This window comes from Nyctereutes procyonoides, unplaced genomic scaffold (assembly GCF_905146905.1).
Source record: "Nyctereutes procyonoides isolate TBG_1078 unplaced genomic scaffold, NYPRO_anot_genome, whole genome shotgun sequence".
NCBI classification, from domain to species: domain Eukaryota; kingdom Metazoa; phylum Chordata; class Mammalia; order Carnivora; family Canidae; genus Nyctereutes; species Nyctereutes procyonoides.
This window is the reverse complement of record NW_026575043.1, coordinates 57736613-57754879: the sequence shown is the minus strand read 5'-3', so window position 1 is coordinate 57754879 and position 18267 is coordinate 57736613. Positions and strand designations below refer to the sequence as shown.

Sequence of the window (18267 nt, the reverse complement as noted above, 5' to 3'; positions counted from 1 at the left end):
TCCCGGGACTCCAGGATTGCACACTGGGCCAAAGGCTGGCGCCAAACCGCTGAGGTACCCAGGGATCCCCCATAAATTTTTTTTTTTTTTTTAAAAACAACTTGAAACAATAAAACCAGTTGTAGGAGAAGTAGGATACTATTTATATTGACTTTGGCATGCAGAACATATTGTATAGGTTCATACATAACAACATGTGTGGAATGCTGAATACAAATTTAGTGAAAGTGGTACCTTAGCACTTACACTAGGGTAATGATATCAGAGGAGTGATATTGGAGAGGTACACAGGGGACTTGAATTGTACCTGTAATATTCTGTTGTTTATTGAAATAAAGCAAATAGGGGATCTCTGCGTGGCTCAGCGGTTTAGCACCTGCCATCGGCCCAGGGTATGATCCTGGGGTCCTAGGATCAAGTCCCACATCGGGCTTCCTGCATGGAGCCTGCTTCTCCCTCTGCCTGTGTCTCTGCTTCTCTCTGTGTGTTTGTATCTCTCATGAATAAATCAATAAGATCATAAAAAAAAAAAAAAAAGAAAACAGAGCAAACAAAGTTGTATAAGCAGATGGTTGGTGCATGAATATGATCTGTATGTCTGCATGCTTGAAATATTTTATATATTAAATGAACAGGAACCAATAAGGGATTAGTATCTAGGATATAAAGAACTATAAATCAATAAGAAAAAGTCTCCTTAATAGAAAAATGATAAAATGAACAAACGATTCACAAAAAAAGAATTCTCTATATGGCTAATAGAATTGAAAGAATGTTCCTTTTACTAGTAATCAGAAAAATGAAAATTAAAACAAGCATGGGATACCACTCACACCCTCAGACAGGCCAGGCCAGACTCCAGCTCTAATCTTTGTACTGTGGGTAAATGACTAAAATGATACACCTGTTTGTGTTAATGTGGCGAAATCTGAAACATGTTGAATAGAAACAATAGCATTAAAAGGTTGTGTGTGTTATATGGACATAATTTAAAAAATACAAATGGCCATATGTACATAATCTTTTCTCTTACTATTGAAAACAAATCTGGTAAGATACTAGCATTTGTTAAAATTAAGTACTTGTGAGTGCTTGTAGTAGTCTTTGTAATTTTCTAAGAATGTTTGGGATGTTTCTTAATTAAAAATCGAGGGAAAAAGGGAGTGACTGGGAGTTGAAAATGAGGAAGGGAAGTTGTAAGAAGTTTGGCTGTGGAAGGGAGCAGAGAGAGGAAGACACCTGTTGTCTCCTGGTTTCTTTTTTCCCTCTCAAGTGTGATGTGAGGTATCAGCTGACCGGCAGGGCTGGGTGAGAGTTTGAGAGAGCAGAGAAGGTGTAAGGGAGTCCTGTTGGAGAAACGGAGTTGATTACAGAAAGGTATGTTGTCAGCCAGTGTTAGGTATCTATTGAGATGGTGATAGTGACTCTGTAATGTTAACACGGGCTACACGGTTGGGTGGCTCGCTTCCAGCAAAGCCCAAGTATAGGATTGTAGACATTCAGGAGTGAGACCACTGTGTTCCTCCAGGCTTAGGTCTCTGCTGCCGGATGGGTGTAATGGAAGGTGAGTGCCGGAAAGGGGGTCAAGGCAGTAAGTGTGCACCACAGAGTAGGTAGAGGGAACTGGTCAAGCTAGGAGAGGGATTGATATGTAGAAAATGGTGAGGCCAGGGGAGCCTGGGTGGCTCATTCTGTTAAGCATCTGCCTTTAGCTCAGGTCCTGAACTCTGGGTCCTGGGATCAAGCTCCACGTCAACCTGTTCAGTGGGGGTCTGCTTCTCCTTCTGCCTCACCCCCAACTCATGCTCTCTCTCCCTCACTCGCTCACTTTCTGTCTCAAAAAAATAAATAAAATCTTAAAAAGAAAAGAGAGAAGAGGAAGAAAATGGTCAGGCCAGGGATCACAGGCCTTGGGGTCACAGTGCCTTGATGATACTTGAGCACCTGAGGCAGAAGAATCTTTGGAGTTGTGATTTCTTAAGAGGGTATGTTCTCTGGTGATGATGAAGTCCAGTGAGTGTTCTCTGGTGGAGGAGGCGAGTAAGCAGGTGAGTAGAGCCCAGTTGTTGGAGAGAGGTCCAGGGTAGCTCCTCTGTGTGGACACTGAAGTTAGGAGGGCTGGAGAAAGTGGGAACCGTTCTAATGTCTGTTGAATGCCTGGTTTTGTTTTTGCATGATGTATGAGTCTCAGTTGGGCATGGTTTCCATAAGATGGGGGAAGTACTAGCCTAGAACTGTACTACTTAATATACTAGTGCCAGTCATTATGGGCAGCTATTAAATTTAAATTAATTAAAATTAAATAACATTTAAATTTTGGTTCTTCATTTCACTAGCCGCAGTTCAAGCGTTCAATAGCAGTATGTGACTCATGGCTATTGTATTATTGTGCAGATAGAAGAAGTTTCTTTTTTCACAGAAAATTCTCCTGGGCAGTGCTGGTCTGGAAAGAATGAGAAGGGCACTCTTGCTGCACCTCCTTAGCCTGAGCTGTGGATTGAGGATGAAGCATAGGAAGTTAGTTGGGGGTATTCAGAGCTGTGTAGATACAAGGATACCTTGACTGAGATGCAGAAATATGCCAAAGTAACAGAAACCTAAAATAACAGTTTGGTTGGATCTGAAAACCACAAAATAGAATTCATGTATCTAAAATAAGGTTGTTTTATGCAGTTTTAGAATTACTGTACAGATGTGTATATAATGTTTCAAAGCAGGTTGTTTTCTGTATGTGTTGGGTCTGACCTGAAGTATGAGCCCATAATGCCTTAGATCATTTCTCATTGTCCTAGCACACTGGCCACCTCTGACGTCAGCAGACGCAAGTGGCTGATACCAGGAGCAGAGTATTCTATCTTTACTGGCCAGCCTTTGGATACCCAGAATGATAGAATGGATAACGAGCTGGTGGAAACCTGCACTACTGGGTAAGGTAGCTTTGTCAAAGGTCGTATTTAGGATTTCTTAATGGTTTCTTTTACATTTCAGTTGCTTTCAAATGTTCAGGAAGGTCTAAAGAGCCTTCTCTGTTGCCTCAATGTCTTACTTTTGAGGACCAGATTTTTATTTTACTTTGAAAAGCTAATGGGTGTAGGATACTTTCCTATCAAAGACTATGCAGAGCGTCCCCTGCCCTGTGTTCCAACACAGTGGTGTGCTGTGCATGGACTATCAGGATAAGGTGTTTGTTGATCCTCTTACCCTCTGGACAGCCCAAGCAACTATTACTCTAGAGCACCACAAAATTATAGTATTTCTATATGTGCAAGGATGTGAAGAGAATTGAGAAGTACTGGTCTATTACCTGCAGGTTCAATTTTAGTTTATTTCATTGTAAAGAATACATCCTCATTGTGGAGTGTATTTGTTAGCTCTCATGTTATTCCCCTAACAAAGCTGGTGAATTCTGTATTAGCTCAGGCTGCTGTATTAAATCACCATAGACTGGGCAGCTTGAGTAAGAAACATTTCTTCCTGCAGGTCTGCATGCTGAGAGTCCAAGATTGGGGTGCTGGCACAGTTGGGTTCTTGGTGAGAGCCCTCTTCCTGGTTATATGGTCTTCCCTTGGTGAATGCGTGCAGACAGAGTTTTTGGATCTCTTCTTTTTATAAGGGCACTAATCCTATCCCAGGCCCCCCACCCTAATGATCTCATCTATATCTAGTCACCTCCCCAAGGCTGAAACCTGCTAACACCATCCACTGAGGATTGGGGCTTCAACATGCGAGGTTTTCAGGGGGACAGAAATACTCACTTCATAGCACAGTGTGTCTTACAATTATTATTTAAGGTATCATTCTCCTCCGGAAAAGGATTCTTCACCTGGAAGTTCACCAAGAGGCTTACTGAAAAAAAAACAAATAGAGACTTCAGATACACCAATCATGAAAGCTTTAAAAGAACTTGATGAAGGAAAAATATTTAAAAATTGGGGCACACAGACAGAGAAAGAGGACACCTCAAATAGTAAGCATTTTTCCTTTGATATAGAGATAATAGATTATAGATACCTTCCTCTTTGCCCCCAGTTTTATCACCTTCCTTATTAAGTCCTCTAGCTCGTAATTTATCACAGTCATGACATAACATGTATCTTTTATACAAAGCAGACTACATATTACTTCTGATTAGTAAAGATTTATGCAGCATTCTTAAAAATATTTGGAAAATTTCTACATGAGTTTGTCTTGTCTCACATTGGAAAGTTATGACAGACATTTGGTATTCATAAAGTGAGATGTAATGTTTTCTACTGTCCTTTTCTTGGTTACTGAGCATCTCGCAGGACAAGAAATATCTTTTTTTTAAGATTTAATTTTTTTATTTTTTTAATTTATTTATGATAGTCACACAGAGAGAGAGAGAGAGAGAGAGAGGCAGAGACACAGGCAGAGGCAGAAGCAGGCTCCATGCACCGGGAGTCCGACGTGGGATTCGATGCCGGGTCTCCAGGATCGTGCCCTGGACCAAAGGCAGGCGCCAAACGGCTGCACCAACCAGGGATCCCTTTTTTTAAGATTTAAAAACGATTTTTTTAAAGTAATCTCTCCACTCAGCATGGGGCTCCAAGTTAGAACCCCAAGATCAAGAGTCACATGCTCTTCCAACTGAGCCAGCCAGAGGCCCCAAGAAGTAGCTTTATTTTATTTTTTTAAATTTTATTTATTTATTCATGAGAAACAGAGAGAGAGAGAAAGAGGCAGAGACACAGGCAGAGAAGCAGGCTCCATGCAGGGAGCCCAACATGGGACTCGATTCCGGGTCCCGAGGATCACACCCTGGGCTGAAGGCGGCACCAAACCGCTAAGCCACCGGGGCTGCCCAAGAAGTATCTTTAATACTGTCCTTCTCACAAGTGCAAGTCAGTAAGTATTTGCATCTTCTTGCCCTCCTGTGCTCACTTGATGGGGCCTGCTGATTACAATGTTAGCATTTTGGGTATTGCATCTCCAAGGTGGTATCTCTTAGTAAATAAATTAGTGACTTGCTTTCTAAAAATAATCTCTTGTGAAAAATCACCTTGAATGGCAATTGTCAACAGATAACCAGAATGAATTCTTTATAAGCTCCCACATTTTCTTCAAACATTTTTTCATCCTTATGTATTTGCAATAATCATTCTTACCTGGATACTGAGAATTGCTTGCTTGGTGTAATCATCTGTTAATCGAGGCAGGTAATCAAAGCTAGGTTTGTTCTGTTTACTTTTTAACAATTTGTCTGTTATAGAATTAGTGAATCCTCGGCAAACTGAAACATCAATCAGTACAAATCGGTCCCCAGAGAAATGTGCCCAAAGACAGAAGAGATTTAACTCTGCTTCACAGAGATCATCGTCTTTACCACCTTCAACTCGTAAATCGAATACTCCAAGTAAGAGTTAGATGTATATATCTCCCTGGCTGAAAGGAGGGGCATCCAAGCTGTGCGCACACGCCTCATGTTTTCTCTCTAGCACCTACTAGAGACTACTCTGAGCCCCAGGGTCCCTAAATAGGATCTTCTTCAATAGTAGTATATCACTTGATTGCACAGATACTATGACTACAGGTGAAGAAATTATCACGATATATTACAATGAGATTGTGTGTGTGTGTGTGTCCAGCAAAATTTTTTTTTGCAGCTTACACCACTTGATAGTTTTTGAGATTATTGACGACTATCTAAGTAAATATTAGTTCAAACAAATTAGGCTAGCCTGAAAAAGATGTTGCTTTTTATATATTTACCTTCAATTTCTTGAAGGTTTTAAAGGTTAAGCATTAGGTTTCTGTTTTCTTGATTTCCATTTTCAGAACAGCTGAAGATATTTGTATGTACCTGTGTTACAGGAATGTGCACTGGTGTTTCCATCTTATTTCCAGTCAATTTCTAAAATCCTGAAAAACCAGTTTTGAGTCTCAAGTGCTGACACAGCAGTCTGAAACACTAAAATGTTGACGGTGGTTCCCTCTAGGTGTTGGGATTATGAATTATTTTTATTTTGGATGCTTTTGTTTATCTTTCAAAAAGTTTTACAATAAAATTGAATTCCATTAAAGTTACCAAAAAGTACTGAAAAAGGAAGTATGTTCTGCAATATAATGTATTATGTAGGAAAAAAAGAATATTTCCTCTTTGTTTTCTTCTGTAGCAAAAAGAGAGATTATGTTAACACCAGTGACTGTGGCTTATAGTCCAAAGCGATCTCCTAAAGAAAATTTGTCCCCAGGATTTAGTCATCTACTGAGCAAAAATGAAAGCAGTCCAACTCGGTAAGTTCTCTAAAATAGTAGAATAAAATATTTTATTATTGATTTTTTTTTCTTTTAAGTGTCTGCTTATGCCTGTAGCTATCACTGATTTTTCAGTTGCCAGTGGGAACCCTATGGATTTAAATCATTTAAATGAATGTCATACTGAAAATAAAGTACTATAATATATGAAAACAGTTTTTAAACTATGTAAACTGCTACCACTGAATTTAAAAACTGCCTCAGAGTCCCTCCAGCTTTTGGGTATAGAATGATAATTGTTTCTTTTCCTGAAAAGGTTTATGATACAGGGAAATTTTTGAGCCATTTGTACAAGAAAGTGGGCTGTCCTGGTATGGCCCTGTCAGTACACGTAAGTTTCCCTGGGTGCCTGAAAAAATTGTTCTCTCTCTGAAGCAGGTCTGCAGTGCAAGCTGCCATGGGAAGCCTTGGACACCTGCAGTGTGAGAGCTGGTAACCTGGCTCCCTCAGGCTCTTGAGAAATGACTTAAGCACATTGAACCTCAGTTTCCCCTTCTATAAAAAGGGATAGTACTTCCCTCCTATTTTATAAGGTTGTTAAAAAGATTGAAAGAGCTACTGTGTGGGTAAATGTTTCAAGTCTCCAATATGTAAATGTAATTTTGTGTTAGGAAATATAAATTAAATTTCAGTTTTAGAAAATTATATGACCAGCTTTTTTTTTTTTTTTTAATACGTGAATATGTGAATTAACTGGATGCCAGCTCATCTTTCTAGTGGAGATAGGGAAAATCAATTAACATTTTTTTCTCACAAGCAACTTGCTTCGTTCAATAGATTTGATATACTTTTGGATGATTTAGATACTGTTCCTGTGTCTGCGTTACAATGTACCAAACCAAGGAAACAACTCCAGTTTCTTCCTCTAGATGACTTGGAAGGTATCTTTTTCCTAAAAAAAATTATTAGTTATGGGTATAGTCATTCTTTTTGTGAATTTCTGGTATCTTTTCAAGGTCCTAAATATTTTAATATCCTGCACTTAAATAATTTCTGCCCAAGGACCTCTAAAATAAGCATTCGTGATGCTCATATTATGTGTCAATGTTGTTCTCACTGACAAACAGTGTTAATGTTACTACTTACTGGGGCCATACTCTTCAGTTTTTCTCTTATATTCTGTAATTTCTGTGCAACTTAGGCGTTAGGTGATATTTTTTTTCTTTTTTTTTTTTTAAAGATTTATTTATTTATTTGTGAGAGAGAGAGAGAGACCAGAGACACAGGCAGAGGGAGAAGCAGGCTCCAAACAGGGAGCACGACGTTGGACTCGATCCCGGGTCTCCAGGATCACGCCCTGGGCCAAAGGTGGCGCTAAACTGCTGAGCCACCTGGGCTGCCCTCTTTTTTCACATTTATCTTTTTAAGTTTGGAATAAAGTTACAAGAGAATGCATGTGACCCACTTGGGCACATGCTAGCTCTTTTCCATTGGTGTGGGTTTGTGTCCACTAGACAAGTGTTTAGCATTTAACTTTTTTTTCTTCAAGTTTATTTATAGTTCATTTAAATTTACACACCTTCATTTAGGGAAGTTATACATATTGTTAAACTGAGGGCAAAGCTTGTAGAATTCTGTGAAGAAAAAGCACTGAGTAAATATGATTGTTGTGTCTCTTTCCGTTCCATTTTTTTGGTATGTGGCAGCCCTTTCCAGAAAGTGAAGTTAGATAATTTAGATAGTTATGTATATGATCTATTAGGAAAATTGATTTAAAAAAAAAAAAAAGAAATTTCTTTTCTCTCAACAGAAAAAAAACATTCAGAAACAGCCACCGACATCCATGTTAATCATAGCTCTTCTCCCGGACTGTTGCCAAATGGAGTGAAGAAAGTGTCTGTGCGATCAGCCTGGGAGAAGAATAAATCAGTTAGCTATGAACAGTGTAAGCCTGCGCCAGTAGCACCACATGGTAATGATTTTGAGTATACAGCAAAAATTAGGACCCTAGCTGAAACGGAGCGGTTTTTTGATGAACTTACAAAAGAAAAAGACCAGGTAAAAACAAGCAAAAACTTAAACCTTTTTCTGACCTTAATGCTTGTGTCTGAGGAATAGTCAGAAGGGAATTATTGAGGCCAGCCATCTCAGGAAGTTACTGTGGATAGCACACCAGAGCTGAGCTGGCCTTGCTGGTTAGGACGGAGGGAACTTATATGAAGGCGAGCTGGACAAGAGAATACTAGGCTGAAGCCTGTCCTTTCCATTCTGTTGCAGACTTCCCTGCCATGAATCAGAATTCTTCTGTTTTCATTTAATTTTTTTTGTGTTAATAGATTGAGGCGGCTTTGAGTCGAATGCCTTCTACTGGAGGACGGATCACTTTGCAGACGAGATTGAATCAGGTGAAATGCCTTAGCTTGAATCTGGATTAGCGTTGTGATGCTGGCTAGTGCACCATTTTTTCTAAGATGATGTTAATTTAGGCATCCTGAAGCAATTGGGCAAAACGGTTAACCTTTTAGGAAGTGTTTGGTGATTTAAGACTTTATTTAATTATTCATGAGAGACACAGAGGTAGAGACATAGGCAGAGGGAGAAGCAGGCTCCCTGTGGGGGACCTGGTGCAGGACTTGATCCCAGGACCCCGGGATCACGCTCTGAGCCAAAGGCAGACAGCCAACCACTGAGCCACCCAGGTGCCCCTATAATATATTTTAGAATGGCATGCTGGCTTTCGGGGGTAAAAAGTGATTTTTTACCTTTATACCCATGAAAAAGACGTTCATGCCACTATGTGATATGCCTTCAAACAGATTTTACATTAAATTAATCCTCTCACATTAAAATGTTCCTTTTTGTATTCATTTTTTCCTCCCCAATATCTAATTTATTTCTGTCCCTTTCCGTTTAGTAAATATGTGAAACAGTTGTGCTTTGCACCTGGAATCACTGTAGAGGTTAAAAAGAGAAATGTGATTCCATTACTGAGCAGGAGATGGTGCAGGTGAAGCGGGTCATGTGCATTTCTTTTAGTTGCTTTTCAAAGAGAACTAAAATACACGAAACCATGGGACTTACAAAATCACTTTTTGTAACATTTAATTAATTAATTTAAAGATTTTATTTATTTATTCATGAGAGAGAGAAAGAGAGAGAGAGAGATACAAAAGGGAGAAACAGGCTCCATGCAGGGAGCCTGACTTGGGATTTTTCCTGGGTCTCCAGGATCATGCCCTAGGCTGAAGGCAGCACTAAACCGCTCAGCCACCCGGGCTGCCCTTTTTTGTAACATTTTAAGCATAATAGCAAGGATAGGTCTCTTATATCACTGCGTGTTTTGGCCTTTCAGTGCTTTAATTTCAGGAAAAGTTCATTTTCAGGTTGGTCTGTGATACCAGAAGGAAAAAGAATGCAAAGGAAACAGCAGCGGTCTTTTCCTAGGGCCTATATGCCTAACTTCTCCTTAAGACTGTAAGTCTCTTGGGATGCCTGGTGGCTCAGCGGTTGCCTGCCTTCGGCCCAATGCATAATCCTAGAGTCCCAGGATCGAGTCCCACATTGGGCTCCCTGCATGGAGCCTGCTTCTCTCTGCCTATGTCTCTGCCTTTATTTCTGTGTCTCTCATGAATAAATAAATAAAATCTTTAAAAAAAAGTCTACTCAATATAAGACTCGACACATGAAGCTCTTTCTTATTGGGAAGACAGAAGGAAAACTTCTGGATATTCGGATTCTAAATTTATCTGAAACATTTGTTTAATATTTTTTATGTAATGGTTGTAAGCTCTTAAAATAAAAGGCAGTAGATTCTTTTTTATGATTTATTTATTTATTCATGAGAGACGCACACATAGAGGTAGAGATATAGGCAGAGAGAGAGAGAAGCAGGCTCCATGTAGGAAGCCCGAAGTGGGACTTGATCCTGAGACTCTGGGATCATGCCCTAAGCCAAAGGGAGATACTCATCCGCTGAGCCACCGAAGCATCCCAAAAGGCAGTAGATTTTATTCATACATGTCAAAGCTGTTTCTGTTCGGTAAGGAGAAACAGTGACAGAAAAAGGAACTTGAGAATGCTTATTTATGATTCATAAGTGAAAAAGGTAAAATTGGGCGAAAAAGGTAAAATTGGGCAAAAAAGATGAAAAATATTCAGCCTCACCAATGAGTAAAAAAAAAATACAAATTTGAACAAAAGCATCATTTTAAAAGATTTGTTTATTTGAGAGAGAAGGAGAGAGGGCATGCAAATGTGTCAGGAAAGGGGCAGAGGGAGAGAATCTCAAGCAGACTCCCTACTGAGCTCAAAGCTGGACATGAGGCTTGGATCTCATGACCCTGAGACCGTGACCTGACCTCAAATCAAGAGGCAGATGTTCAATGGACTAAGCCACCCAGTTGTCTCCAAAAGCATCATTTAAAACCAAACCAAACAAAAAACATAGGTAGGTATTTAAATGTGTGTGTGCGTGTGCACACACACACACACACGAAAATATACCCAGGATGGAGAAAAGCATATTCTCATATATGGCAGGTAGAAGAGGAAATTGTCACAAACTTTCTGGAGTATAGTTTAACATGAATCCAAAGCTTTAGAATACTTGTTTCTTTGGACCTAGCATTTTTACTTCTGGGAATGATTCCTAAGGCAGTACTTACAGATGTGTGCAAAGAAATCCTTTTTTTTTTTTTTAAGATTTTGTTTATTTAAAAAAAAAAAAGATTTTGTTTATTTATTCATGAGAGGCAGAGACATAGGCAGAGGGAGAAGCAGGCTCCATGCAGGGAGCCCGACGTGCGACTTGATCCCGGGTCTTCAGGATCATGCCCTGGGCTGAAGGTGATGCTAAACCATTGAGCCACCCAGGCTGCCTGCAAAGAAATTTTTTTTTAAAGAATATTTATTGCAGCATTATTTATGGCATCCAATTAGAAGCAACCTAAATTTCTACTAAAAGATCCTTGGTTAAACCTAATGGACTATTACACATTAATTTAAAATGATTATATAGAAAGATATTTCGTAACAAGAAAAGTTCAGTTGAAAAATGTTTTGAAGTAAACAATTTCATTGTTTTTGTTTTTCTTCTTAATGATGTGGATATCTACAGAAAAAAAAAGACAGGAAAGAAGAACTGGTTATTTTTACTCCTCTGTTTTCTAACTATTTATCTTGAACATTTGATCCTTATATTTTTAATTTTTATTTATTTTTTTAAGATTTTATTTATTCATTTGAGAGAGAGAAGGAGCCAGGGGTTGGTTGGAGAGGGAGAAGGAGGCTCCCCACTGAGCAAGGAGCCAGACTCCTGGGCTTGATCCCAGGACTCTGGGATCACGACTTGAGCTGAAGGCAGAAGCTTAACTCACTGAGCCATCCAAGCACCCCTTATATGATTTTTTTATAATTAAAGTTGCTTAAAAGGAATTTTTAAAGTTTTATTTCAGAACACCACTGGAGTTAATACCGAGTAAAGTATCTAAAATGATAAATTTATATTCTAGGCACTATTTATTTAATAATATTACTGTTTATTTAAAAATAGCAGTTGTTACATTGATGTGTTGTGAAATCTGTTTCTTGGAAAAACTCCTCCAGCTTGTTCCCTTCTTTTTAACTTAGAAATTCTTGTCAGAAGAAAGTTTGTTTGGCATATGCCTAAGTGGGATAGGCCCCAGTCCATGTGTCCATTTCTTCTGCTGAAGTGTGAAGTACCATCTTGACTGGTTCAGCCTGAGTCAGAGACTTCTTAGCTTCTTGCAGTTATTTGTATCAAGCTTGCTGGAATTTCTAGACTCCAAGTAGCATGTGTGCTGAGGCTCTGTTGAGTACAGGGTTGTTTTGAATGGTTGAAAAGTTGATTCGCGTTGTTAATTTAAAGAAATAATATAAACAAGATGTGTGTAAAAAAAGTAACTGTGATTTGAATGTTTATACTTGCTCCTTTGCTGAAAGAAAGGTCAATTTGGTGTTAATTATAGAACCAGCGAATTTGATGTAGAATTCTAACGAAACTTTTCCTGTTATTTTCCTTCAGGAAGCTCTGGAAGATCGTTTGGAAAGGATTAATCGAGAACTGGGCTCAGTTCGAATGACATTAAAGAAATTTCATGTTTTGCGCACCTCTGCAAATCTCTGAGATTTGTACCCATTAAATTTTGAGATGTTTTTGTTTGCACTAACGTATAATTATGCACTCAGAAATGGCAAACTATTTTGTACTGTTTATAAGCCTTCAAATAGTAGTTTTACAATCATGCTATTCTTTACACTTGCTATTTTATACTTCAAATGGCCACATATTTTCAAGATATTTTTGTTATGCTCAGGAATCTCTTGTATATTTTACTATTTAAAAAGTATTATTTTTAAATAGTATCAGTCTCCAGTTTATATCAATAGTAAGAAAATGTAAACAGGGGAGGCAGCTTGTTTCTAAACAAATAGTGTTATCCTTTTACAATTAACTTTGCACACTAATTTTATATACTTGTCCTACATTGTGAATATGATTCTTTTCTTAAAATAAATGCTTAAGAACAGCTTCCGTAATGATAGACTAATACATGCTGAATGTAAAAAAAAAAAAAAAGCATCATACCCTGGAAATTTAGCTGTGTTGAAATTCTTTTCTTAATGGCAATGCAGTTTCTCTTAGGAATATGTCTTAGAGTGAATATTAGAATAGTAATAGTGGAAATATTGGAAAGCTTTGAAAATTATGAATAACTCATTTTGTTTCCCTTGAACTTTACTGTTGATAAAGAAAGAAAAATGAGAGTTGTAATTCTTTAATGTCATATATGTAGTACTTTTTAGAAAGCAGCAAGCAGTTGGGGAGCTGTAGCTTTCTGTTCAGCATTCTGGGTGGAACTGTGTCCCTCCTGTGGCAATAAGTTGATGGATGAAGCTTTGATGAAAGGCCACCACCCAGTGAGGTTATAAGAGCAGCCCTGGTTTCCTCTGTGTCAGGCTTTAGCTCTCAGAGTCACCATGCAGATGTTTTTAATCCCGCTCCACACTTTCACCCCTGCCAAAAAATCCCACAAAAAACAAAACCCCAACTGCTGCCATAGTAGGTGCTATAAGGCTGCTAGGTTCAGATCAGAGCACCCTACCCTGCTTGTTCATGGACAGGGAATGTGTGTGGGTGGAGCTTTGACCTTGCTGGAAGGCTCCAGCTCATTGCCTTGGTAGTACCTCTTCACTCTTGGATGTGGCATGTAGGCAGGAGGCTGTGCTCTGGTCAGCATCACTAGCAAGTAGTCAAGTCTGGGCTGCTCCACTGCCCACTTTTTTGGTGGCTGGTCAGAATCCAGAGCCCACATATTCATGTATGTATTGATCAATAGACTCATCCTTAAATTTTCAAAATTGATTCCCACTGATAATACTCAGGTTTTAAAGCTTGGTTTTCTTTTGAGCTTTTTCTTCTTATGTGACTCTTAAATAGCTTGTAGTTCTAATGAACCAAGCCAACCATTACTCCACTAGGGTCTATGTATGCCTTTGAGCAGGGATCTCAAACTGTCTTTGAGTACCCTTCACCAAAGCTTTCTTGGCTGGGCCCCAGGGCTGATGCCCAGTTGTGCTCCCTTCTCAGCTTTGGGGAGGGGGGTTCTCCGTAGGGAGGGGCCACTGACACCTGCCTCTCCTGTTCCTATCCATGAATTGAATCTTTGCTCCAAATTCTGCCACTAGTTGAAGACCTTGGCTAATCACAGTTAATCATCAACAGAATAAGTGCCTTTATTCATGTTATTTTTTTTCTAGCCTTTTTTTTTTAAGTTAACTACTTGTAGTAAAAAGTTAATTTTAATCAAGCTCCAGTACAGCTGTGTCAAGACCTAGTAAAGGGATTGACTTTACTGATGGTATTTCCTTTATGTTCCTACACAAAACTTGAAACTTACTAGGATATTCATTGTCCCGTCCTTTGATCATGAAGTCCATTACCTCAGAAGAATAGGGAATTGTGGTTTCAAAAGAGTGAGTTTTGTCTTAGTAGTCGCTATTGGCTTATCCCAAGAAAGATCTGAAACCCCATCAAAACCTCTTCTGTGCCTCTCAGAAAACATATGCTTTGATTCTTGAAATGTATAATAGATGGGAAGTATCAGTCACTTACTTAAAAATTAAACCTTTTTCTTCATAACTGTGAAGAGGAGAACCAAGGAAATCTTTTCAGCCATCCTTCCCTTTTTTTGTGTGCTTAATTTACGAACACAGAATGCTCAACTTAAAAACAACTCTGCCTCAAAGGTGGCAATCTTAGAAAGCAGCTGGTGTCCCTGGGAGGTCAACTACTTTGCTCCCAGGTGGGGCTGAGCTGCAGAGGAAAAACAACGGGAGTGCATCTTCCACTTCTAGGAAGTACCTTTTTAATGCAAATAGAATTAACTCTCCGTCTTCACCTGGTTCTGCCCCCTTCCTCCCCTTCCGGTGCCTCAAGGCACCAGACGTGTTCCCACTGACGCAGTGGAGGTGGCTCAGTGCAGGGGTGCTGGGCCGGGGAGGAAGAGCCCGGGGAACCTGGGTCACCACCAGGCTTAGGCCTGTCTGCCTCTGCAGCTTGAGATAAGATGATGCAATAAGAAGCTTCCTTCCATTTTAAAAGAGATTATGTAAACTACCTGGTGCTTAGGAACTTTTCAACAAAAGTACACAAGTCAGATTCATTCTGAGTTACAGAGGCTTTTGAAGTAGTGATTTAGTACTTGTGTGTGTGTGTGTGTGTGTGTGTGTGAGAGAGATTTAGTACTTTTTAAATAGAAAAGTAGGTTGTGCCCCTAGCAGTTGACTTAAAATTTACCTTGGGTTGGTTGACATTTAGGTGGTCTAAGATGTTCTCTCCACCTTTTTTGCAGAAAAAAAGATTTCTTGGAGTTCAAATGGTTTTTCTGGCGTGAGATGGCTTTTTTGTTTCTTCAGGTGACTTAAAACTGGTAATCTGTTGGGTATTACGTTCAGAGGCATTATAAATAGGTGATTTGGGGGTAATTTAATGTAAATCTAAGTTGTTTTCCTTAAAAAATGAAAAATGTTGACAATGTAACCAAAATAATTGCGCCTTTTAACATTCCCGAATTAGACCTCTGTAGTTGATGGCCTGTAAAGCAGGACTGTGGGAAGGTCACGCCTGCACTGGGCATCAGAAGAGCCATATGAAGATACTGATGGCTTTCAGAGTTTGACAAACAGCCAAAATGTGTTCTCCTTTTTAACTCTGAAAAACCAGGTGCTTTGCTGAATGCTATTTAAGTTTGAATTCTGCACTTATGTAATAATTAGACATTTTGTCATTTTACTTATCTCGAAAGCAGTTTTCACTAAATTTTAATGTGCCACTTGGTCTGTGAGTCTTTAAGAAGCTTTAAAACATAAGTGCATACTTAGCGCCCTTTAAGAGTCGTACAGGTAAATCATGTTTACCCATCATGAGTGAGTGTGTGTGGTCATGATATGTACAGATCTGATTCAACCAATTATGTTGCACAAATTTTGCAGGAAATAACTTTTTTGCCAAGAGTTCTGTGGCAGTTTGATAATATATTAAACTACATCAGTATTCTTAGGACCTGTGTTACAAAGCTTTCTCCTTCTGATTTATGTTTTATTTCAATAGCTGCCTCTCAAATAGGAGGAATCAAGCCATAAATTTGCATTTGCTAGACGTGATAGACCATGTCATCCCTGTGACTACAGACTTCAAAGATAATTGTTTTATTCACAGTTGCACTGTAACAGTGACCAATATAATGTGAAAACTTGCTTCCTCCAGTGCTGCTGACGGTTAGGCAAAGACAAGTGCTTGTTGCAGTTGTTTTTAAATCTAGGCAAGTATTGGAGTAATGGAATTGTAAGCTCTGTGAGAGCAGGGACGGACCATCATGTCTTCATTCTTGCATATAGGCACTCAATAAATATTTGTGGATACGAACTGTCTTGAGATCTTAGTGTATTTCTTCTTACCAGGTAACTCCAAGTTTTGAGTGCAGTCATGGCAGGGTTAAAATGGTATCATCCAGGTGCTCAGTTCTGGAGGGTGGACAAAGAACCTCACTCTGTGGAGTTCTCTGTATGCCCCCAAAACCTCTCTTAGTGGACTTTAAGGCACTCGGTGGAAGGAGGAAGGTGGGGGTTTCGGTTTCGTATTTGTTGGGGCACCTTCACTTCTCTCACCAATCGTCATAAGAGGTATTTTGAGGGCAGCCCTGGTGGCGCAGTGGTTTGGCGCCGCCTGCAGCCCAGGGTGTGATCCTGGAGACCCTTGATCGAGTCCCACGTCGGGCTCCCTGCATGGAGCCTGCTTCTCCCTCTGCCTGTGTCTCTGCCTCTCTCTCTGTGTGACTATCATGAATAAATAAATAAAATCTTTAAAAAAAAAAAAAGAGGTATTTTGAGAGTTGTTGGCTTTCCTGGCGGCCTCTTCTAGTTCTGACTGTAGCCACAGGGGTGAGCAGCCTCTGGTGGTTTTGCTGTATCTCCGACTGCATCTGGACAGTCTTGGACTGCTTTAATTTTAGCACTTGCCCTTCCAGGGGAAAAAGCACTCTTCACCCATTGAAGGTGATACGTAAGCTAGGTTTTAGGTGTGCCCTGTTTAATTCCATTACTTCAGATCTTGGCAAATAAGGGCATTTTTGCTCAATCTAAGTACTACATGCTTCACGATTTGCTTTAAATGTCACCCAGTACCCCCTCGGTGGTCTTGTTTGCCACTGGAGAGTTCCAATCAGGAGGGAATACCAAGGTAAAGCTATTTCTGACCCTTTTCCAGTTGGACTCTGAGGTCGGGAACTGGAGCTTCACGCACACCCCTTCCCAGTACTGATGACCCAGGGGCGTTATATCGTCTGAGCCCAGGGCGAATGCGCTCGGTGCCGCGGACGGAACCTGCTGCCTGCCCGCCTGCCCGCCTGCCGGCCGCCACCCGCCCTCTGATGCCAGCCTCCAGCGTCCAGGGTGAGCCTCAGGGGGCTGCCGGTGACGTGGCAAGTGCCTCGTGAAGTCGTGCGGCGCGTTCCAGAGCTGTCCTCTTGCTCCTTAACTTGGCTTCTAGAAAGCTCCTTGGGAGTCACGGTTGCGGCGAGGCCGATCGGCCCCTTCCGCCGGTGCACGCGGCTCCGCGGCCCCTGGCGAGGCCGACGGTGATGGGGAGGCGCCCCCCTCCGGCGGGGCAGCGCGCTCAGGCCGCGGCGGGGACCCAGCGAGCCGGCCCCAAGTTTGCCGGGTTCTTCCGGCGGAGCCCGGCCCTCGGGGCGGGCGGGGGCGGCCCCTCTCGCCGGGACTCGCCGCCGCTCCCCGCGCGGCCTGACGGAGGCGCAGGCCCGCCGCCGACTGGGGGAATGCGAGGCGGGCGAGGCGGGCGAGGCGGGCGAGGCGGGCGAGGCGGGCAGCAGCGGCCGCTGGGGCGCGCGGGGCACGGCGGCGCCGCGGCGTAGAGCTGTCCAGCGGGTCCGCGGGCGCGCCCGGCCCCGCGCCCCCCCCCCGCCCGGGGCTCCCCGCGCCCCCCCTCCGCCCGGCCCCCGCCCGCGCCCCCCCACCCCCGCCCCCCACCCCCGCGGGGCCGGCACGTGCGCCCGCCGCCCGCGCCGACGGCCGGGGAGCATGCCCGCCGGGGCCCGGCCGCTCGCCCGGGGCCCGCGCCTCCCCGGCGGCGTGAGGCGGCGGCGGCGGCCCGGCGCGGCCGAAGAGGACGGAGCCGCGGCCGCGAGCCGGGTGAGTGCGAGCGCGGCGGGCCGGAAGGGAGCCGGGCGCGGGTGGGGGGCGCGGGGAGCCCCGGGCGCGGGTGGGGGGCGCGGGCGCGGGCGCGGAGGGCGTGGCGCGCGGGCCCCCAAGGCACGTCCCCGCATCTCCGCCCTCCCCTCCCCCCCGACACAAGTGTCCCCGCGGGCCGGGGGCAGGTGAGCCTGAGCGAGCGCCGCGCGGGGCCTGCCCGGCGGGCGTCCCTGCGGCCCTGGCCGCGGCCTGAGCACGGGGTGTGGCCCTGGGGAGACCTCGACTTGGGAGAAAGTGCCCCAGGGACGCCTCCGGCTGGAGGGA

General features: G+C 42.3%; 2 protein-coding genes across 23 annotated transcripts in view; both read left to right on the top strand.

The window, feature by feature from the left end:
* Positions 1 to 12764, top strand: part of MPHOSPH9 (M-phase phosphoprotein 9) — a 65315-nt gene extending 52551 nt beyond the window's left edge. For 7 of the 9 annotated variants that reach the window (XM_055321988.1, XM_055321984.1, XM_055321983.1 and 4 more), the window contains 8 exons: positions 2793 to 2927; positions 3792 to 3967; positions 5231 to 5374; positions 6135 to 6255; positions 7054 to 7157; positions 8027 to 8274; positions 8553 to 8621; positions 12260 to 12764. In XM_055321988.1, the coding sequence (XP_055177963.1) occupies positions 2793 to 2927; positions 3792 to 3967; positions 5231 to 5374; positions 6135 to 6255; positions 7054 to 7157; positions 8027 to 8274; positions 8553 to 8621; positions 12260 to 12361 (1099 nt within the window). In that variant the 3' untranslated portion in view covers positions 12362 to 12764. Of the gene's footprint in view, positions 1 to 2792; positions 2928 to 3791; positions 3968 to 5230; positions 5375 to 6134; positions 6256 to 7053; positions 7158 to 8026; positions 8275 to 8552; positions 8622 to 12259 lie in introns of those variants that run through there. The other 2 variants (XM_055321990.1, XM_055321989.1) reach the window with 2 other exon arrangements.
* Positions 12765 to 17851: 5087 nt separating this feature from the next.
* Positions 17852 to 18267, top strand: part of PITPNM2 (phosphatidylinositol transfer protein membrane associated 2) — a 139117-nt gene continuing 138701 nt past the window's right edge. For all 14 annotated transcript variants that reach the window (XR_008664027.1, XR_008664026.1, XM_055321972.1 and 11 more), the window contains exon 1: positions 17852 to 17943. The gene's annotated coding sequence lies outside the window, so the exon portion shown is untranslated. The remainder of the gene's footprint in view (positions 17944 to 18267) is intronic.